At 38.7% G+C, this 23436-nt stretch overlaps 3 protein-coding genes across 7 annotated transcripts in view; 2 read left to right on the top strand and 1 right to left on the bottom strand.

Annotated features, from left to right (window-relative positions):
* The first annotated feature begins 198 nt into the window (after positions 1–198).
* LOC105196463 (guanylate cyclase soluble subunit beta-1) lies at positions 199–12642 on the top strand. Of its 2 annotated transcripts, XM_011162414.3 has the most exons (14): positions 199–280; positions 525–598; positions 2450–2550; positions 2640–2758; positions 3711–3866; positions 4162–4315; positions 4490–4644; positions 5338–5466; positions 5564–5646; positions 6039–6209; positions 6627–6864; positions 7138–7278; positions 7927–8084; positions 12152–12642. In XM_011162414.3, exons 1-14 carry the CDS (start codon positions 278–280, stop codon positions 12282–12284), a joined length of 1815 nt encoding a protein of 604 aa, XP_011160716.1. In that variant the 5' UTR covers positions 199–277; the 3' UTR covers positions 12285–12642. The 2 variants fall into 2 exon arrangements, with proteins under 2 accessions (XP_011160716.1, XP_025991135.1); XM_026135350.2 differs by lacking the exons at positions 199–280; positions 525–598 and adding an exon at positions 2081–2103.
* Positions 8349–11116, bottom strand: LOC105196462. The gene is made up of 2 exons (XM_011162413.3): positions 10662–11116; positions 8349–10123 (listed from the first exon to the last, which is right to left on the bottom strand). Exons 1-2 carry the CDS (start codon positions 10789–10791, stop codon positions 9219–9221), a joined length of 1035 nt encoding a protein of 344 aa, XP_011160715.1. The 5' UTR covers positions 10792–11116; the 3' UTR covers positions 8349–9218.
* A 5151-nt stretch (positions 12643–17793) lies between the features above and the next one.
* Positions 17794–23436, top strand: part of LOC105196461 (myb-like protein D) — a 31780-nt gene continuing 26137 nt past the window's right edge. Inside the window, exons 1-2 of one of the 4 annotated variants that reach the window (XM_011162411.3) lie at positions 17794–18014; positions 19219–20898. In XM_011162411.3, coding sequence (XP_011160713.2) covers positions 19264–20898 — 1635 coding nt within the window. In that variant the 5' untranslated portion in view covers positions 17794–18014; positions 19219–19263. Of the gene's footprint in view, positions 20899–23436 lie in introns of all 4 variants that reach the window. The other 3 variants (XM_011162410.3, XM_011162412.3, XM_011162409.3) reach the window with 3 other exon arrangements.

Here is a 23436-nt window from a genome sequence, read left to right as displayed (position 1 = left end):
GTAGTGTGCAGCTCACGCTCGAGGGCGGCTCGTGCAAGAGGAGCATAACTGGGTGATGTCTAGGTGGCGCAGCCGCGACGACCGAAAAATCGATACCCCATCGTGTGCCGGCGAACGAAACGGGCCGTCTATCCAGTACGCGACTCGTGTGCACGAGGTAAACACGCCGATAACGGAGAGATCGGCAATCGGAATGGAGTGAATCGGAATGGAGTGACGCGTGAGAAGTGAGATCAGCCGATTCTCTGTCTCCAGTTCGACTGTCAGGAGCAGCAGCATGGTACGTCCGTGCTTCCGCAGGGCTTGGATGATTCGATGACGAGACTCGTGACGTCGACGGGTGCTGACGGATGGTCCCGCTACCGATCGCAACTCGGAGCGAACGGTGATGAGCCGCGCTGAAGATTTCGTACCGATCGCATATCGGAGATAACGTTAGTCCGTCAGCACCTGCGCGACGTTTAAAGGCGAACGTTTATCTCCGAATTCAATTACAATTGTCATTTCTCATCTTGTTTGTACAGTACGGTTTTGTGAATTACGCCCTCGAGCTTCTGGTCGTGAAGACCTTCGGCAACGAGACGTGGGAAACGATAAAGTAGGTAAAAAATAGATAGCTTGTCTCCGTTGTCTTTCATACTTTCCTCTTGAATAGTTTTTTTACTCATATACCTGCGCAAACCCTCGCGTAATCACTACAGCCTTCCGCTCGGCTACCGTCGGACGGGCAATCAAGTGTTGACATAGGTCGGTTGTAGACGGGATAGTTTGTACATTGAATGGAATATTATTTTATTGCAATCTGTATGCGGATATGTATACGGTATCATATTACATGTTATATTATATTCATATATACTTATCAAATTTGTTATGTCACGTGCGAATTATTTCTCGCTGTCTATACTGAAGGAAAAATGACTAATGTTAATAAATATTTATTAAATGTAAATATATAATTATTTAGTACAAGAACCACTAATTTAAGTATCATTTTCTCTTATAGAAAATATTTATGTACCGTAAGTAAATATTTTTCTAGTACTATTCGAATAAATATTTATTAAAATTTAGGAATTTTTTTCTCTCAACGTGCTAATATTAAGAATTATGATTTTCTTAGCGCTTTTCTTTACTCGTGTATATATATTTATACTTTATCGGTAAAAGGTTTTAAAATTCCACATTTTTTTAATTTTCAACTATATCCTATTTTATTTTATTGAAAATTGAATGGCCATATTCAGAACGCAATTATAAAGGTGTTAGCGCGCTTTTTTGTCGTTCTATATTTATCGTTCATTAAACGTAAAACAAGGCTAGAGTGACAAAAAAGTGACAAAAAATTCTAAACTTTCTCGAAAATGTAACTGAATTTAAAAACAAATTAATTTTTTCATTAATTATCGCGCTAATAATACGTTACAAATTTGTTGCATTGATTACGTATTTTAAACTTTCGTTATGAACATATTCTCAATTATTGCCTCAAAATGCAGGTTATTTTATTTTATGAGCAAAATGTAAGCAAGGTTTAAAATGACCTATGAGAGTCAATTTATCCGCCCTAAATAAAGTTTGTAATATTACCGGCAAAATTGGGTTGCAAAATAATGTTAGGTATATCATCTGGTTTTATAGCAACATTATAACGCAGTTAGGAAGAAATATATAGCACTTGACACGCTTTAAGATATAAACTTCAATAATGCCTACTTAAAAACAAGATTGAACTCTAATTAAAACATAAACTTCAATAAAGTTATTTATAAAAAGAACTTGGACTTTAATTAGGATACTAACTTGCATTTATTAAAACGAGAAAATATAAAGATGAGATGAAGATTATTTTTTACCTTTATGAAGATTAATAATATTCATTATTATTTATTCTTCATCTTCTATATTAAGTTTTATTATTATTTACTTTTTAATATTATGTTAATTACAACTTTTTTTAAATATAAATGCTTTATTGTAGCTAATCATTAAAACTTTCTTATAAGTAACCTCTCTTCTGAAGAACTCTTAGAAGATATCGTAAGTTGTTCCGTGATATGAATATTGGTAAAGCTGTTTCAGAAGCTCTCAAAAGATGCTGAGGTAAGCTTCAAGTGACGCCTGATATCCATTTCAAAGAACTAAACCACTTTAAACACGTGCCACGTAAATTAAATGACAGCAAGATCGCGTAAAATACTTAAAAAATTGTCAAACTTTAAAAATTTCTGTACAGGTATTAAACACATGTAAATATATTTAGAATTTAAAGTTGACAAAATTAAATGTAATTATACAACTTTTAAAATAAATTTTACAAAATGATTAATCTAGAAATACAATAATAAGTTATAACTTTTGAATTTTATAAACATAAATTATGTGTTATTTTAGAAATTATTAAATATATTTTCTTATTCGGATTCTCACAGTTATATTGATGATTTAGAAAAGATGCAGCGGTTAGTATGGAAGGACAATTTCTGGTGCGGCAGATCTACGAAGACGAAATTACGTATAATCTGATATCCGCCGCTGTCAATAAGCTTAGTACGTATGCGAAACAATGCGAGATAAGGCCGTCGCGCGAACTTGCTGGTAACAGATAAGAGAACTTTACTGGACATCTTGTGCTCTAGATATTCCTGCCAACGAAATACTTGAATTATTTGGTCGAATGTTCTTCGAGTTCTGTCAAGATTCCGGTTATGACAAGATTCTTCAGGTTCTTGGAGCAACACCTAGAGATTTTTTGCAGGTAAATCTGGAAGATCGTCCATACATTAATTACAGATTTCTCTTATATGAAGAGAAGTCTAGTGCGCTCGGTCATACTGGTTTACCGATACGAAAGGTAGAAAATCTGTATGTCTTATAATTAACTCGTTTACTCTTGTCTCAGAACAGCATTAGGGACAACTTTGATAATCGTTAGATCGTATGTTTTCCGCATCTGGTGCGTGTGTCGTTACCGTAATTTATCTCTAAATCGTTTGCTAAGCCAGTGATAGAACAGAGTATATATCTGTGGATAAATATATGTGAATAAATTAGAAAGCTTTATCAGTAAAATTATCTCCATATAATTTTGTATTTTCGAGAGAAGTGTACCAATAAATAAGTAATTAAATTCATATAGCAGTGATTAATGAATTAGCATGGTATTAATGATCTCCTAAGAAAATGTAGACATTTCGATTATTTTTTAACGAAAATTAACAAGAGAAAAATTGCTGTACAGTAACACTCTGAATTTTAGAAGAACATTCAATTTCTCGCAATTATTCATTCCATGTAGAGAACAGCGCAATTAAATTTAACATATGTGATTTTTCTGCTGACTGCAAAATTTTATTCACATTATTTCATTTATACTTTGCAATACAATACTGAGAAATATCATGTCGCATAAAAATGTTTCAACATTAATATCAGTTGTTACACAACCACGTTTTACATTACCTTCTCTTTAATTATTTTTCGTTCATACTGTAATATACTGTGCAATACACGGAATATTTATTGCTTTACACTTAATAAAAACTGAAAATCTGTTCCAATATACTTATATTGTATTAAATGTTATGTACGGAAATATTTTCATCAGAGATATACAGATTAAAATTCATATTCAATATTGAAAGCATATGCGCACGTTATCCGATACATATATTACCTGATACATATATACCTCGGCATCATGGTTACAGAATTTGGACGCGCTTCACGATCATTTGGGCACGTTATATCCGGGCATGAGGGCACCGTCATTTAGATGTACAGAGAGACCCGAGGATGGCGCGCTTATTTTGCATTATTATTCGGACCGACCTGGTTTGGAACACATCGTTATTGGAATTGTTAAGGTATTCTATTACTGCTCTCTGATAAAAATGCAATTCGTTATGCAGACCTCGAGAAATCGAGAGAAGTCGCGGAATAAAATTTAATTATCTTTGAATATTTTCGGAAAATATATTCAACGCTATAAAAATTCGCCTCCGGTGAGAGAGAGAGAGAGAGAGAGAGAGAGAGAGAGAGAGAGAGAGAGAGAGAGATAAGGAGAGAGTGCAGTGATAAATTTAATTTTACGGAAATATTTTAACGGGAACGATTAATCGACGGAAGGAACGAAGAAATATCAATTTATCTCTTCGATAGACTGTTGCGAAAAAACTGCACGGCACGGATGTTGACATGCAGATAGTGAAAACCAAAAGCGAATGCGATCATGTGCAATTCCTCATAACTGACACATCAGGGCCAGGAGTCGTATCAAACCCTATGATCGCTGAATTGGAAACATTATCTGTGGGTGAGTATATTACTGTTTGTCGTTTCCAATAAAAAAAAATAAAATAAAATAAAAAAACATTGGCATGAAAAAGCAAATAAAATCACAAGAGTAATGTAAAAAAAAAAAAAGATACTGCAGAGATGTTATCTCACACTGAAAAAGAAATGATAAATATCTAACGAATTGTCGTAGAGCCAAAGGTCAGCCCAACCACGTTTTGTCGAGTTTTTCCATTTCATCTAATGTTTAATCGGGACCTCACAATAGTTCAAACCGGATGTACCATAATACGCGTTATACCGCGCGTTTCCAGCGGTCATTGCAAACTAAGCGACATTCTCTTAACTGTGAGTTGATGAGCATCAAACAATACGTTCATTACTGGTCTATACATTTTTCGCCTCTTGTCTGCTTCATCGCACATTCATAATTTTTGTACTTTGATGTGTCTCGTACGTATTTTTGTTTTATTTGAATGCCTTGCATTTTATAGATTATTTCGTAGACTAATCAGAAGACATGTTATTTTCGTCGTGCTATCGATTGTCACGGTTTAAAAATTTACGAATTATTAATAAAAGAATTTTTATTCGATAATATCGTTCCGGCATTTAATTCACACTGTGCGAAGTATTGCTGATATCGATCGCTAATTTTCGATGAACCTTCCTAATTGTTCTCTGTCAAAGGAATTGCATTAGTGCACAATGCATTACGCCTGCTATTACATATATATAAGCACGTGAATGTATATCAAATGCAGCTTATTGTGACTGAATGTGTTGTCCGAGCCACCCATTTAACGTAATTTGCGTTATTGTTCATGCGTACCAAATGTAATGATGTCAATTAGCTCACCATTATATTCTCGCATTTTTTAACACATAGACACATTGAGTGTGCCATTACTGCGAATATTGCATCACGCAATTTTGTTTAAAACAACCGCAGTGTCCAATATACTTTGATATGCATAAATCAATTTGATAAACTATTACATGTAATTGGGTTAATTAAACTGTCATTTGGGATCTTCATAGGTCAGGCCGCATTTGGAATTAACATTTGAGAACATATTATCTCATATTAATACAGTGTACGTGTTAAGAACGAAAAAGGGAGTTATGCGTGTCGATGCCACGGAGGAGTATTCATATTTACGTTTAAAGGTCAGTAGTCTATAAACATAAATCATCAAGTAAAAGATGAAAGATAGAGAGTTGTTAGGGAATTCTTTACTATTTAATAACTTGTTTGCTGTTCCAGGGTCAAATGCTGTACATACGCGAGACCGACATGGTTATCTTTCTATGTTATCCAAGCGTTATGAATCTGGACGATTTAACAAGGTAAGGTCCATTTAATCTTCCCATAAATCTATTAATCGCTGTTTTTGTTGCGCAATAAATCGGTATATAACGGGATTGAAAAGTACGTAGCTTGTATTAGCATAAACTTCTGCCCAACCTCGTCGCTGCGAGACTTGTTAAACTTGTTCTTCCGTACTTCGCGGAAAGGGAAGTCGCGTCTTCCAGCAATAATTTTATTTCTCCCGGTCAACTTCGGAATCTTTTGTCCGCCCGCGTTAAAAGAGTAATTGGTTAAAGTTCCGTGTTGACATTACTGAAAGTTTTCTACGTGACGTTCTACTTTTGATCCTGCGAAAGGGATGGGATTCTCGTTACCGCGCGCGCGCGACAGACGTCTTCGCGATATCTCCGTGTTATTCTTTCGGCTCCAGGCGGGGTCTGTACTTGAGCGACGTCCCCCTGCACGACGCCACTCGAGATCTGGTCCTGATGTCTGAGCAATTTGAGGCGGATTACAAACTGACGCGCAACTTGGAATTGCTCACCGATAAGCTGCAACAGACATATCGCGAGCTCGATGGCGAGAAGCAGAAGACCGACAGGTAGGGAATCTCCGCCCATGGCATTTCCTGATTATCCGACGAATCCTTGCCGCCGGAGTTGTTGGTCGTTTACCAGTAACTAAATTACGCGAGATCTGCGACTCTTCCTCGCAGACGTTGCCGCTTCAGGAACCCCTGTAATAAAAATTAACGGAAATGGATTTATACTACGGGATGCGATATCGCAAAATGGAGGGCTTCCGTTTGCGCTCAAGGAAAAGCGTTTTCTGAGATTTCCTGTAACTGAGATCCTCTCTCTTTCCCTCCCGTCGAAACTATATCCAAATTTAATTTCTGCCGTCGACTCGCGGAAATTTCGCCGAGAACTGTTCGCGAATGTTAATCCGATTAGGCAAAACTAGCGCGCGCGACGGAAGTTCGCGATGTTGAATAAAAGATCATCTGTATTCACTGCAGGTTGCTTTACTCGGTACTTCCTATTTCGGTGGCGAGCGAGCTCAGGCATTCACGACCGGTGCCAGCGAAAAAATATGATTGCGTTACTCTTCTGTTCTCCGGGATTGTCGGCTTCGGCGCTTATTGCGCCGCTCACACAGACTCCAACGGCGCTATGAAAATCGTTAATATGCTCAACGAGCTGTACACGGCTTTCGACGTGTTGACTGACCCGAAAAAAAATCCCAACGTTTATAAGGTAACAACGTTTACGAGATAACGTCAACAATTAACTTAATTTTTGCGATTGTGTGTCTTGAGAATTTGATTGCTGGATACAATATGATAAATTATCATATATTCTCTACATATATAAATGTTATTTTTCCGTTTGTGATTTTTTGCAATAAAATGCTTTGATGAGGGGAAATGTATTGGAATTGTAATCTCTCGCAAATATCGTTTACACTGTATCGATAACACTCCCGGATCTGTCTCAAGTTTCCATTAATTCCGCTTTCGGTCGATCTAGGTGGAGACCGTCGGTGATAAATATATGGCGGTGAGTGGATTGCCGGAACCCTGTCGTTGTCATGCACGATGCATCGCTCGTCTAGCATTGGACATGATGGATCTCGCGGCGGATGAAGTGCAGATCGATGGGGAGCCCGTGGTATGTACAAGCTGTCTGCACTCCGCTGGCTATGACTTTGTTACATGACTATGTAGCAAAGCTCTTTGATCTGAGAGGAGTTGACAGTATAAGTCAATTTAAGATTGGATGTTAAACGTTACACGTTGTAGCGGCCACGAGTCGAAAGAGTTGCCGTTAAAGGAGTTTATCGAGACAGTCCGACTGTCGACTTTTGTAGAAAGTTGAAATCTTCTTCGTATCTTTATACAGTTAGATGTATATATATATATATATATATATATATATATATATATATATATATATATCGTGCGCACGAACAGTTTGCAATTTCCCGAGGGACAGATGGCACGTCTCACTATTTTTGTATCTTTTTGCAAAGAGAGCCAACTTCTTTCTTCGTGTTTAATGCAATTCTCACGTTACTTAAATATTTTACAACAGATCACAAAATAGTTCATGGAATTCGCGATTCAATTTTAAAAGTAAAATTGGTACAACTTTAATAAATTAAAAGTTTTTAGTCTTTAGTGTTGCAAACACGCGACACATTGAACAAAAAGGATATAATCACTTTGCAAGATATTTTTTACGCCAATATTACTAAAGATGAGCAATTAAACTTCTTAAGATTATAACATGGTACTATACTGTGATTATCATTTACAGAAAATTACAATTGGAATACATAGTGGAGAAGTTGTTACTGGTGTAATTGGTCATCGTATGCCTCGTTACTGTTTATTCGGAAATACTGTAAATCTTACCAGTCGGACGGAGACCACCGGTCAACCAGGAAAAATCAATGTTTCGGAAGATGCTTACAGGTAAATAACGTTTTGAATATTATCACCAACATATTTGGGTTAAATAAGCTCACTAAATTTATTTTATTTTTTTAAAATTCTATTTATGGAGATACATTGCTTTTAATAAATAAAATTAATTAAGCGAACCTCATCTCAGTACTCAAAAAGAAGGGTTTAATTTTAAAATATTGAAATGTTTCTGTTTTATTTTCTGAATCCTTAAAAATATTTCAGTTTCAAGTGGGTTCAGATTTAAAGTACTAAAACGTTTAAAACTGAAAATGTTAATAGCTGTAAACGTTTTAGTGTCTGAAATTTAAATACCATTTGAAAATTGAAATATTTTTAAGTAGTTAGAAAACGTAAACAAAAATCAAACATTTTAATACATTAAAATTAAAACACTCCTTTTTTGAGCGAGGTACTTTATATAAATTACTTTATGTGATAAAATAAATTAAAAATTTAATTACTTCTACTTTTGTAACTATATTTTATAATTTATATTTAGGATTGCTTTTGCCGTACTCTCTTTTTCATTCGGTGCCACTCAGAAACTGAAGAAAGTTGCTAACGGATCGCAACTTCGGTTTCCCGAACCGCTTACACATTACATTGTCTCACGACATACTTTCCGTTATTCTCGAATGTTTCTGGTACTCGCATCACGAGAGTGCGAGTAACCTTCACAAAGTATTTCTCTAATTCCCAAGATTCAATTAGCATAACGCCATTCTAAGACGCTGTCACTCGACCTTCCGTGAACTTGACTTTTTCTCAAACCTTAGACCTTAGACCTACTTAAGCGTCTCGCGCGATTTCGCTCTCGTAGATCAAAAATTCCGCGTGAGGTCTGACATACATTTACATAAATATATATAGGATTCGTATCTATCAAAGTCTTCGTCATAGTTTCGCTTCACTCTCTCTACGCTTCGCCGAACTCTAAATCAAGATTCAAACTTACACGGTAACTTCGATGCGCATTTGTTGAATTCAGCAGAATCGAATCGGCAGAAAGCACAGATTTTATCGAATCACAGTGAAATTCGGAGAAATTACGTACGATTGTATGATAAAATATTCCGAGATGCTGGAAACAAAAGAAAAACGGTCTGCTAATCATCCCACGATCACGAATAAGATTTTCCGTCAGTCTTGCAACAGATCCAGATAGTTTCTCAGGGATTCTGGAATCTGCAGTTTCTTGATCCCGTGAGGCAGTGCCCAATTGCTGTGGAGGGTCTCGCGGATTCGGCAACGGCACAGATGCCTGAGTTCCGCCGGACGAATTCCGCTACGTTCCGGTGGTATCAGATTCCGGTTCGCCAGCTCGGGATATCGCTCGTGCAACGACACGCTGAAGATACCGCTGCGAGCGGCGACGTGATCGGGAGTTCTGACACAGGCGGCGGTCACGGTTCGCAGTAGCAGCCTGAGGCACGTGAGCAAATGTTCCGGGTAAACGATTTCCTCCTGGCCGGGCTGCGCCTCGTACTCGTTGAGTTTCGTCAAAATAATCTCCATCGGCGACGGGGCCAGTTTGTCGGACTCGATCGACGCGCCGTAGCGCAGCATGATCAACAGGATGTCCGGCGCGCCGTGTTGGACGGCGACCCTCAGAGGCAGAACCTGTCCGTACGACTCCATGGGCACGTCGATGAAGCGTCTCTTTATCGGCGAGGACTCGCAACGGTACTCCAGCCGGCCGCTAATCGCGTGATCCAAGAAGTACACCAGAGCCCGGATATTCTCCTCGCGATCGTCGAAATCGCACTTCCAGCCGGACAGGAAATGCGTCACGCGCGTGCCGAAGATCGCCCCGACGAGCAGTCGCTCGAACGTCTTCTCGCAATAGAATATGTCGTTCAGCAGTCGGCTGACGATCACGTTGTCGCTGATATCCCAGTCGTAGCAGAGCTTTGCCGCTACGTACAGTACGTTGTGGAACTTGCCGAGCAGACAGATCGATCCGTTGTCCATCATCGTGATATTGTGATAGCGCAGAGCCGAGAGAACGATTCTCTCGCACACGTCCTGCTTGTCGAGATTTTCCGCTGGAAGCATCAAACCGGACGTGATTCATAGTCCCATCGGTCGTAAAATGGCGAGTAAAAAGTCGCAGTGGAATTTCTCCGCGCGTAGAACGCGGGCGAGACGCGAAGATGCAAATTATTCTGGAATTCGCGGCGATGCGTTGCGTTCGCGGCGCGTGGTATTTTTCACCGTTACCGCAACGGCATTGGCGAAACAACAAGAAGACAAATAGAAAGGATTAGGCACAGTTTAATGTAACGGTATGATCATAATGGGCAACGATATCTTTGCGTGTTTCAGGTATTCCCCGTATTAGCGTCGCGTACAGAGACAGATAAGAATTTAGCGGATGAAACTACGTCATTAATATCCAGAACCGCGACGGCGTATCGTCTACAAGTGGATTCAGGAATTTTCCGTCGGTCACACGAAAATGATAAAATGACGTTGTCGTACTAATGATTATCGATTCCCGACAGCGGTCCATTTGTCACTTACGCGACTCTCGCGCGTAAATATGTGCATAGTACGAGACGTCGATATCATAAATCTTGTTACCTTCCGCACAACTGTTTATCACATCCGTGAAATAATTTACTAGCTCGCGACGTTTGTATCGCGAGGCTAAGCAACTGCGTTCCATTTCTGAGAACAGTCTGTCGAAATAACAATCTATTAGTACCTCCATGATTTTTGAGTGACTTTAATTATAAAACCGCGTTGAGAATTTGACGTTGCGTGTAATTTTAGTGAACAAACAGGCGTAAATATCGCGTAACGGTCACCGCGAACGTTCACGTTGTAATGATTATCAAGAGAAGAAACGAGCCCCGGCACACATACATGCACATATACATATGGCAGGGGTAACTCGATTAGACATAAAACGCACATTTCGAAGGCTTCTTTGATGCACCCTCACTGAGACAATCGACATTTATGCTAGAAAAGACTGATGCAGGTTTCTTATACTTCGTATATCGCACCTGAAAAAAAGTGGCGCAAATAAAAAATATAAACTTGTTTGGAAGAGAGGAAAAAAAACTGCGTATTTAAAAATAAATTAATCGTCTACAACAATATTATATGTAATTTAATATAAAGTTTATCACAAATTGCTTGTTTCAGGTTCTTTACAAGCAATGTAGATAATAATTCTGTTAATCTGAAAATTACTCCTATTTTGATTTTTTCAGTTTTTATTTTTTCTTGTTTTTTTTTATTTTAATTCATTCTTGTATCACTTTCTCCTGATCGAAAGTCGCTGTATTTAGAACACAATCCGTACATAACATGAAGTGCCTCTTCCTCTTTTCGACTTGTGTCATTTTTCTTATAGAGTATGTATAAGGGTCAATATTTATTTAAATATAACAAATATTTTGTAAAGAGTGCAGAAAGTGATAGTACTCGGAAACATTAGAAAATCGAACAGTTTAAACATCAAATAGAATTATTTAAATTGAAGGTATGTTTGAACTGTTTAAATTCATTTCAGATCCAAAAGTTTGAAATTATAAAATTAGAGGCACGTAGAAAAACTTAAGCAACTAGAAAGCGAATCAGTCAGTCGCACTCGAAAATTTAATAAGTCATGTAAGCCATAACAAATCTACTCATTGATTTTCTTACTGCTTATATCTTACTACTCAGGCTTTTCTATGTGCCTCCAATCTAATAGTTTAAACCTAAACTGTTAACACATTAAAGATAGAAAAAAAAGTATTGTAGAAAACTGCTATTCTATTTTCAATGCATACTGCGCTTAAAAATTTTCTTTAATGGTTTTACTTCTGTTCTTTACTTCAGAACTGTTCAAAGTTCGGAAATAATGAATTGACATTACTGATTATTATTTAAGTTCGAATTATCCGAAATATTCGAACTGAATGCTAATATTTTTTACTTTAAAAAAACTATTGTGGAATAGATCAAATACAACATATTCGAATTTTCTGTCTGAGTCCTAGAAATAATATACTTTTTGCATATTATTTTTTTAGATGTTACGTTAAGCTTTTTACAAATGTTTATACGATTTGTTGTAGATATCTCTGTATGCCCGAAAATCAAGACCCGCAATTTCTTTTGGAATATAGAGGCCCCGTCTCCATGAAGGGAAAATCCGAGCCTATGAACGTATGGTTCCTGTCTAGAGAAAGAGAGTTGACATCGTTATAAAAATCATTGCGGCAATGAATTTTATAGCAATAATTTCGAAACATTAGTTTGAAAATTAAGAGATGTATTGCGGAATAATAAAATTCGTATATTTATTCAAGGAAAGATAGAAAATTAAGATGATGTTTTAACAATAAGTGTGTTTTGTTCAAGACACTTTTACGACCATGTATTATACGTCTAATTATACACGGAAGAGTTTATAAAGAGTTTATCGTATCGGGGCATCGTCCCTCGAATCTCAACTTTACAGCGAATTGTCGAGCGTTGATACTTTGTCTTCGACTCGACAGGCTGTTCAGCAAATTGTGAGTGTACAAGGCAATCAAATATAATCGTTATTTATTTGGCGACATTACAGCGGTAAAATTTCCTTTCCCGTTTTGCGCGACCCACGTCACCCGACAGGTCATCGATAACCGCTTCCAGCGCGGAGGTCACAGACGCGAAATGTCCTGCCCTCTTAGCGCTGGGGAAAAAATCGGCAAGAATAACCAGATGGATAGCTCACGCTACGCTCACAGATAGAAGGTGTAACGGAACTTGTTCTAGTCCCCTTTAAGCCTACTGCGCGTTGCAAGGTCGAGCTAATGGATTTTACAAGCACTCTATTCGATCTTAAGAAGACGCTAACGATGTCTATTTCTTTATCGCACAACGCAGTTTTATGTAAAATTAAAAAAAGTAACGTATTAAAATATCTTTAGAAGTGATTACATTTATTCTTCTGTAAAAATATTTAGATTACGGTAATTACGACCACAACTGTTGGATATTCAAAAACTGTTCCTTTTATTAAAATATCACTCAGGTAACAAACATGTTTAGAACAACAATTTAGAACTAACACACATAGCTGTATCTTAATATTAAATGGTAACTGAATAATCATCAATGTGACCAATTTTAATGCATGATAAGCATTATCCAGTAAGTAAACGCACACCGTCATCATCACCAAGTAATATACCGTTCTGAGTTGTCCTAAATTTACGGCTTTTTTAATCATTATGGGAGAACGCAGGAATGCGACGCATCTAAGGAAAAGTGGAATATTTACTACGATTAATGTTTTAAACGCAATAAAAAAAAGGTCAAATTAAAACTGAACATTTTGTTTATCGCTGTATGACCGATTTAATAAAATTTTTGCCGCGTAATTAATTGCATTTTAAAAACGTTATTTGCGTTGTATTAATCCAATGCGCATCGTGCAATACGGTTTCTACATTAAAAGATCATTGGGATTAATACCGTTTTATCATTTTGTGTTAAATTTTTATTGAAAAAAATTTAAAAAGAAAATAATGTTTATTTTGTTTAATTATGGAGGATGCATAGAACTTATGAAAATCAGTTAAAGTTAAAGAACTTTTTGCATAATTTATTACGGAGTTATAAGTCAGAGATAAACAATGTTGGAATAACTTTTATTCTTTAACTAACATGAACAGCTTCTATTTTGAATAGGATACAATATATAGTATAGATATTCATATTTTAAATAGATCACTTTTAATTTCACAAAACTGTAGATATTTTAAATAAAACATAATTGTTAAATATTTTTTACATTCTAAATATTCATAAATTACTTATAGATATAAATAAAATTACAGGGACAGAAATCAACTTACAATCAATTTTATAAGTATTTGTTACAGGTTTTTGTAGATAAAACCTTTTACTGCATTATTTTAAATGAAATTACATAATATTAAATTGTTTTATAGAATATTAGGAATATTATAAATATTTTTTTTAACAAAAATTACATTCTTAATTAAGTAAAGAAAATTAGAGAGATAATGAAGAGAACAAATTAAAAAATTGAAAATTAAAAATCTAATATTAAATTAAAATATTTATCTTCACCCTTCTCTTTTATTTTTTCCGTACTATTTTCTTATTTAAAAAATTTTTCTTTTCTCTCTTATTTATCTTTTTTGCAAGTTTCTTTTTCTTTCTCTGATTTTTTTTAGACGAATTTTAACTAAGTTAAGTTAAAAGTTATTAACTTTATTATTTAACTTTAAATTTTTTAATTACCCAACCTTGCAAATGAGTTACAAAAGTTTGTAACGTGGTGCAATACAAGATCTTTCTAACAGTTGTTGCGGTAGTCTCGTGCAGCGAAAGAGACTCCGTTTAGCCAAAGCGCGCGTGCACGCCGTTTAAAGCCCCTCACTAGGGTCGTTGACCGCAGACGGTCCCGGCAGACAAGCGCACGTGCTTGCCGTCTGGGCCGCCTCCCCACTCTTCTCGGCCGACGAAGAGTGGGGAGGCGGCCCAGACGACGCGCACGTGCGCTTGTCTGCCGAGACCGTCTACGGTCAACGACCCTAGTGGAGGGCTTTAAACGGCGCGCTTTGACTAATCGGAGTCTCTTTCGCTGCGCGAGACTACCGCAACGACTGTTAGAGAGATCTTTTTGTATAACACCACGTTACAAATTCTCGTAATTTATTTGCAAGATTGGGTAATTAAAAAATTAAAAGTTAAACAATAAAGTTAATAACTTTGAATTTAACTTAGTTAATTTTAAGTGATTTAATAACTAAACTTATTTTTGAACAACGGGTAAATTATCTTGCTTGATACTGAGATCCACTGGATTCTCATGCACACTCTTGCCCATGAACGCAAAACAAGTGAGCTTCGAGTATAAGTCGAGCGCACTTTCAAATATGTAATTCTTTATCCAAGATTAAATAGTTTTTAAACAATGTGATTAAGCTTGTAAGAAAAATATGATATTAGAAACAATAATACCATCTTAAGAATAAAATATACTTTGCACAGATATATTTATTATTGATGCAAATGAACAGTTGTAATTGAAGAGAGCATTTTATATTTAAATGAAAACAAATAACATTCAAGAATAAAGATATACGTGAATTAAGAATTTATTTTTTGTATGTTTTTGGAATCCATCGCGTCTGCTTTAAGCGACTGGAGTATCGATCATGCAATTTTTTTTCTTAGGGCAAAAATATGAAAAGCAAAAAATTTCTCCATTAACTTGATGGTAAAAATTTCCACTTTTCACGTTGGCGCCCTAAGAAAAAAGTTGATGCAGCATGATCGATGCCTTGCTCTCTCATATCATAGATTTTTTTAATTTATTTACTTCCGAAAACACTAACTCTGTAGGCACACTGAAAATTGTTTTGATACAGTCGCAACTTTGATTTTGTGCTAGGTTTAAACAAATTGCCAAACGATAATTGGCGAGTATTAAGATTCCATCAATAACAAGATTTTTTTAGGTTGGGAATCATACTCTTCCCTCTTTTTACTTTGCAAAAATTTGAGAGTAAAATTCCGTTTGGGACAAGAGTTCTAATGTTTCTACGGCATACGGAGCATTAAATATGACAAGCTATCTTTTTATTTTAAAAAGTATCTGCGCTACATTGTCAGTGTGCATTTTTTAAATTATTAATTATTGTAATTAAATAGATTAATAAATATAAAAAAAGTATAGGTTAAAAGACAAAAAATTCAGCTTTCTAATAACATCTTAATGTCACGAATCGATTTTGAAGAGATAAAATTATATGAAATTTATAATTGTATATAGCAAATTTTATAAAAAAAGTATATCAAACTAACTTTAGCCAATAAAAATGGAAATGAAAAAAAAATGAATTGTTCCAAAATTTTGTATACATTTTAGTTGATTATAATTAAATCAAATGATATTAATTTTTGAAGAGACGGACAATATAAATTGCTACAATAAAAATACACTCACTGCGTCGCATTCCCGCATTCTCCTCTTTATAGAGAACAATTAGCTAGCTATGTCATGAAAATAATTTTCTCAAATTTTTTAAAATGTTTTGTAAAATTTATATTATTTTATATAAACAGAAGAGAAGTTGATAATATATTTACATTTTGTACAATATAACTTTCTTAATAATTAATATTGTAAATTAAAAACTTAATGATTACATTCATCAATGTGTTGCTTAATCGATTTTAGACTCCAAGTTATAAAATATTTATTACTTTAAATGTTTATTCATAAAAATATGATAATATTATATAATGGTTTAAAGAAAAACATGAATAATAGTGTGGTCTCTTAATAAAAATATAATTAGAAAATTGATTTTCTTAAACAAAAAACACAGTTTTGTTATAAAATTATATATTTATTCAAAATAAAGACAAAATATTGCAGAATATATGCAAATGTATGTATATTGTACAAATATACCCTCCCGCATATAGACTGTAGTACCTACTAAAAATTAATAAGTTATTTAATTTAAATTGTTAATTAGTAATAGAACAACAATCAACTTATTGAATTTCTTTTTTAACATGAAAAAAAGTTCCTTGAAAGCGTTAGCATGCTTAAGAGACTATATTAAAAAAATTCTATGCTCTTGTTTAACTTTTTATAACTTGATACAAGCTAAAAAATATATATAAAATAACAAAAGTACTCAAATACATATAGTCGTGTGTAGTACAGCTAAATGGAAAAAAAATGACAAAGTAAGTAATTAAACGGTAAAGTATGTTTTTAAAAAATTTTGAAATGCTCACAAGTAAATAATAAATGCCTTGTAACAAATATCGACTATTGTGTCTTAGCATAGTAAAGATATAACTTTGAAATACTAAACAAATTTCATAATTCTAATAATCACTAAAATTTGTCACCTAATAATGGAAGTATACAAGTGGCCACGATATATTTACAAGAGCTTTAATAACATTTTTTCTTGTATTGTATACAGTTATATAAAAGTATTTTTTTACGTACGTACAACAGAAATTTTTAAATGAAGAAATTTTAGAAAACGTTAAATGAGTAAAATCGAGAAGACTACTGGTTACAGATTAAATAATCAGCAACATTAAGTGTTATCGAAAAAATCAGCTAATCTTCTTTGCTTATTCGCAACATTTCTCATCAGTGTCTACGCACAATGAATATTGCAACATCGTTGAATTACCGATCATCGCAGAAAGATGTTCGGTAGATATCGAGCGTGGCCCGCGGGCAATTGCGCTTTCCATTCACACGGCCATTCACGAGGCACGCAGACGACGTGCGCGGATTACAGCCGACGATGTAGAGGATGCGAAGAAGAGGATGCGAGAGGAGAGGAGCATTCTGCAGCATCGGCGCGGTGGTGAAATTTTGGCAGGTGCACACCGACGAGATTGTGCGTGCACGCACACCTACGCGCGCGTAAACGACCCGTGAAAGGCGGTGAACGGTAAAGAATCAGGTATTTAAGTAAGGAACCGGATGGTCGATCCAGCGGGTGACTCGGTAGAGGACGCCACGACCACCACTTAGCCCGCCAGGCAGGTACCTGTCTGGCGACTATAAGCCGACTTGGAGAGAACTCGTTCTCGTCCTTCCACGGTTCTCGCCTTTCTCCCCCCTTCCCACCGGCTCCCCGCACACCCTCTTCCACGTAGACGGCCCGACGGCTTCCCACTCCAGCTTTCGCTGTGTGCCTGTGGTCCCGGGGTCCGACTCCAGTCCCCACCCGGACCGCGAAACTGCATGAGTGAGTGTCAGCGGCACTCAGTACAGTTACTGACGTTCCGTGCTGTGAACGATCGCCCGTTGATCGTTGCCGTCCTCGTCCTCGTCCTCGTCTTCGTCTTCGTCGTCGTCGTCATTGGCTTTAACTGAGTCTAAGTCGAGTGCAATCACGGTTTACTATGCGACGCTCTTGATACACATGTGTGGTCCGTAAGTGGTGCTATCCTCTTCTCCACGGTCCCGGACGACCCGGTCTCCCTCTCTTCTTCATCTCACGGACGATTTTCTCTTTCTCTTTTTGCGTGCCAGTCCCGTACGTTCCGCCGGTCTCTCTCTCTCTTTTACGCGCAGCAGGTAGTCCTGCGATCTCGCATGGCCACAGGTGCGCGCAAGGTGCTAACGTTTTCTCAACGAGCGGAGCCGCGGGGCCTTATGTTGCTCGGCCGATCGACCTGATTCGAACGGCGGCGCAATTCGTCAGGCTCTCCCGTCGATCGTCCTTGCGAGAGATGGACCTAGAACGCAATCGACGAATCGCATCGTCGATCGCCAGAATTTCGGCAAATTCGCCAAGTGATCGGGGAGTGTTCGTCTAACGGAATTACGTGCGGTCTTAATTGTGAATCTCAGTATACATACAAATTAATAATCAATGAAATAAATATCTTTTCGTGCGGTATATCCACTGCATCTCCTGTACGATAGTCACGATGCAACGCGGTCAATCGAGAGATCGAATAAAAACTATTGTAATTTCGCCAGTATTCTGAGAATCGTGGAAACCTCGATGACAACGCGTTGTGAATTGCACGAATTGAAATCTATCAAATCGATTACATATTTAATTACTTTACGTGAGTTCTACGATTCGAAAAGAGTTGATTAAAGGGCTATATTGATATTTTGCTAGTTAAACGTTTAAATTGACGATAACGAAGAGTCAATATTAGTTCAATATTTTAGTATGTATTCTACGAACACGATTTGTCGAACGTGCTCGCGAACATGCTGATGAAAAGCGGTCCGTTCCAACGGCACTTGACTTTGATAGAGAGTGTTATATTGTTTCGAATTGCAGTTGTTTCATGACAAAACGGTCCACGGTTGTATTCGTGGTGAATTAAAATCGTTATATATCACGATAGGTATGTACGCAGTTCAAAACACATGGCCATTTACGAAAGTACTTTTATTCGCGCGATTAACGTTTTTCAATAACTGAGGCTGGGTTGATAAATGTAAATTTATCATACGCTTAAGAGCGGTGCAGGCGTTATCATTAATACGATTCGATCGCCATTTGAGCTTGTAATAAAGAGGAGGCCACGGAGGCCAAAGGAAAGAGAAAGAGAAACCTGTTGGGAGAGGGAGACTCGATTTAATCCTTGACTTTCCAAATTCCTCGTCAAGGTGAAGCTTATCGTGTGAGTCGCCAGCGTGACTTTGTATGCACGTATGGATGAGACCGTCACGATGACCGTACCACCGCCACTACCCGCGAAGACACAGGCACGAGATGGCCAAGCCGCTCGGCAGACTGTGTCAATCCGGACCGTTTCCCCTTCCGTCTCGCCGCAGCTCGCCACCGGGCCCGGAGCAACGGTATTTGTCGGAGTTAGCGCTCCTACCGCCGATTCCGTGACAACCTGCAGGAGAAGGATCCCGGAAGTGCAATCGGCGAACGGCGGCTGCGAGGAGCGGAGCAACGTCGTCGAATCGTCGCGGCAGCAACGGTGGCAACAGTCGCAGCATCAGCAGGCCGCGCACATAGTGAAGATCAAGATCAATCCGGATGGTGACAAGAACAGTAGGGTGATATCGACGGTACGGTTGACCCTGGACGAGAACGATCGGAATCGCGAGATCGAGAACGGTAATACCGCGCGCGAACGTTCGGGCAGACGCGGAGACGGTGCGGTGGTGGTGAGTGCGACAAACTTGGTGAACGAGCGACACTGCGCGAGTGCTGGTATCGGTGAGGGCTGTGTGAGGATCAGTGTCTTCAGCGGCGACCCGGCGACTGAGTCCGACAGTCGGGAGCACAACAACAACAGTAACAACAACAACAACAACAATAGTGACGATAGCGATAAGCGTAGCCAAGACGACAGGAGCGACAACAGAGACATGGTGCACCGCGGTACCACGGAAACTCTCAACTCGTCCACGCTCGGCGGCCGTTCGAGCGCCTGTTTCTATTACAACTCTTACCAGAGTCCGTTAAGCGGCATGGTGATGTCGAGCGGGCAATGCTCGCCCAGCGACACCTTGGACAGCGGCACTTGCAGCGACCTTGATGGAACGCCGCCGCCGCTGCCAAAGAAGAAGAGCTCCAGCACGGTGATACTGTCCAGCAGCACGCACAACCGGACCGGTAGCTTAACCAGCAGCGGCGCCGAGGTCGACAGCGACGACAATGAGAGCAACATCAGCTGCGACTCCTTGAACGGTGCCGAGGTGAACGGCGACGCCGTGAGCGAATACCGAGTGCACGGCACGTCGAAGGACGTTGAGGAAACGGTGGGCGTTGTCGAGAAATTGGGCCGAATCGCGCTGGCAAACGGCATTGACAACACGATCGAGGAGCGGAGCGGCGTCCATCAGCGGGTCTCGATAACGGAACTCGGCTGCGCGCCATGCTCACCGACGTCATCGGCCAGCGTCTCCCCGTCACCATCCGGAACGTCGTCCCTGTCGAAAGCCTCCTCGACGCCGCGGGTAAGGAGCCCCGATCGGGCGATCGAGCAAAACGGTCAATCGCCGGTAATTAAAGAGTGCACGTACGAGGAGAGGAAGCAACGGGAACAGGAGAGGATAGAGCAGGAGTGCGTCAATGCTGCGCAGAGTCGATCGACTGGTCACAAATACCTGTACGAGGACGACAGGTACTACAATTTCCATGTGAACGAGTTGCGCGATAATAATAAAAACTCAAACGGCGAGAACGGGGTGACCGAGAACGACGAGTGTTTCGCCGGTTATAAAATCCATGAGAAGGAAGCCATACGAAGTGCCAAAGGGACCGTGCGCGGTGTCAAGAACAGGGTGCGAGCGGGCATCGCGACGTTTCTGCAGTCGCCTACCTCCAAGGTAGGTTTGAATTATCAGTTATAGTTTAACTTATACTGGTACATCGTCCGATATCTAATTTCAAAGAGAGCAAATTAATTAACGGTATAATAATATTTGTAAATTTTCACATATGGTAAGAGACATCCGTAATTTATTGTATATATATATAAAATATTTGTAAATTTTCACATATGGTAAGAGACATCCGTAATTTATTGTATATATATATAAAATACTTTCAGGTTTTATTCAATGAAAAGCTAAATTATTAATTTAACTTCAAAGAGCAAAAATTAGTTTATTGCGTATTTGTGACAATTGCGTAGTTTTGTACGTCAGCGGGGAAAAAGAGAAACGTGATTTATTTCAGTGATACTCATTCGGTAAAAAGCTAAATCATTTATTTAACTCTGAAGAACATATTCAATTTACAGAACGATATCCGTTTTCAAATGTAAATAAAAATTAAAGGAACAAGGTACAAATTTTCTGTGAAAGTCGTCGGCGGAAATTAATTTGAAAAATGCTGTATTAATCACAATGTGCGTATCGGTAAATGTACATGCACACGTTAGGCTTGTTTATATAAGAAAGCAACCAGTAATGTTTGATATTTACGGACTTGTATAACATTCCTCTTCGAGTTTACGGCTACGCGCACTTTAAATATCGACCAATCGTCACGGCACTAGAGCTAAGCCCCGTAAACGGCGGGTCGACTTGTTATACAAATCAGGTGCTCGCAATGCGACCTGAGGTGCGTATTGACGAGCCGAAATCGGTATCGAGTAGCTCCGGCGCAAGTCCGTCGCTCGGGTTCAACGCTCAAATCTGCGCATCAGGCTGGCTGTGCACTTGATTCGCATGGTCTGCGGGTCGACGCGAAGCGTTAGATTTACAGTTAGATAGCCGTACCGTCCTCCATCACTCGCCACTTCGGATCAGACGGATTGGTAACTATATCGTGCGTTCGAATTCGCATTCCGCATGTGTCCTGCGAGTCGCGGTGAGCCTATAGTACGTCTTCGTAAAGAAGATAACACCCGATAATGATTGATTACGAGACGTAATGATTGATATATCGTACACATAATTGTTGACACTTCAAAAAGGAAAAAAAATTTACTGATATAAAATAATCCGTAAACAAATGTTTTACGTTGCGCTTAAAGATAGAGAAGTGGTAACGCCATCGGCAATATTTGCATAATGATTGTTTGCAAAGCTGTGATTTGTTGTTGATACGTGAAAATAAAAAAAAGGTCGAGTGATTTATCCCACGGTTTTTTTTCCGCGCGGCGGCACCGGTGCGTTAGGATTTTATGACCCGTCTGAAATCACCCAAGGGACTCTCCTTCATACCCTCTGTCATAAAATAAATGAAAGCGACGTCGATAAACAGGTTCCTTGACGTGGCCAGGCAGCAGAGAGGATTGTGCGGCGATCTACGGTGAATGATAATCTGCCCGCGCAACGTCCTTTGACAAATATTTACTATCGTCTTGTCGTCGAACACGCTTAGTCGTCGCGATAATCGGCTTTACCTGTGGCGTATACGAGCTTATTTGCTGTCTACCGGTTACTCGATGTATTTCGCATTAAATTCCTTTCAGTTCCCGGCGTGAAATCTCGGCTATTAAGAGCTCACGAAATAGATTCGAAGCAAGAGGTATAATATACATCAAATCCAGTCAGACCCGATTACAACTTCGGGTACTCGAAACTTACGAGCACCCGAAGATTAAGGGTGCCCGAGCTTTGGGTCGGCTCGGAAACTTTTTCTCGGGACCATACATAATGTACATTAGTGCGTCCTTTTTGGCATTGCAAAGTTTCCGGTGTTGCTATGCGAACGTCGTGTGTAATCGTCGCGCGACGTTCGTATCATCGATGCGGAACGAATCGACGTAACGGTAGATTCGATAAAACGATATTACAGCAGCGTACTGAGAAACGCGACGTACGCAACGCACTGAGAAACCTAGGCCGCGAAACACAAGCCGCGACGTTACGTCCTCGCGTTTCTCGTCTTGGCCTCCTCCGTGTATTCCCCTTTGTTATCGCGAACCCGCGCGGCCGTCCATCTCGCTCTCGCTTGTGCGCGCGGCCGCGCGGCCTATTTCGCAAAATTACAGAGACCGCGCGGGTACCTCGCTTGCACGCAAATGCGCTGGCAACGGCTGAGAAGTAATCCCGCACTTCCTCGCGGCTGAATCTCTGCCTTTGAGACTTCCACGCCTCGATTGCACTTTTCACGTGCAGTCCACCGCGAACGTGCGATTATTATCTCCGTTCTCTATGAAAAGCGACGCTTGCGACGCGAATGACGACATTTTAATGAGACACGTTCTATATCGTACGTCCAGCTAACTTTATTAATACTGCTGGAAAAATCATTTTGTATTTAATATACAATATATTTTTGTATATTTGTAATATTAAAACAATTTTTTCAAGAAATATTTAATAATATTTTGTGTCTATCTGATTATATTTTTACTTATTCACAGTTTATTGCAAATACAGTGTTTGCCATTATTCACAATAAAATTATCT

Source organism: Solenopsis invicta, chromosome 2 (genome assembly GCF_016802725.1).
Source record: "Solenopsis invicta isolate M01_SB chromosome 2, UNIL_Sinv_3.0, whole genome shotgun sequence".
Classification (NCBI taxonomy): Eukaryota; Metazoa; Arthropoda; class Insecta; order Hymenoptera; family Formicidae; genus Solenopsis; species Solenopsis invicta.
Note: the sequence above shows the minus strand (reverse complement) of the source record. Positions and strands in the feature narration are given on the sequence as shown.

Excerpts from the sequence above, each read along its gene's own strand:
- LOC105196462 (XM_011162413.3), bottom strand. The coding sequence starts at position 10,791 with ATGGAGGTACTAATAGATTGTTATTTCGACAGACTGTTCTCAGAAATG. Across the intron at positions 10,124-10,661 it reads GATAAACAGTTGTGCGGAAG|CGGAAAATCTCGACAAGCAG; the intron begins GTAACAAGATTT and ends TGATGCTTCCAG.
- LOC105196463 (XM_011162414.3), top strand. Across the intron at positions 2,551-2,639 it reads CGCCGCTGTCAATAAGCTTA|ATATTCCTGCCAACGAAATA; the intron begins GTACGTATGCGA and ends CTTGTGCTCTAG. Across the intron at positions 6,210-6,626 it reads GAGAAGCAGAAGACCGACAG|GTTGCTTTACTCGGTACTTC; the intron begins GTAGGGAATCTC and ends TATTCACTGCAG.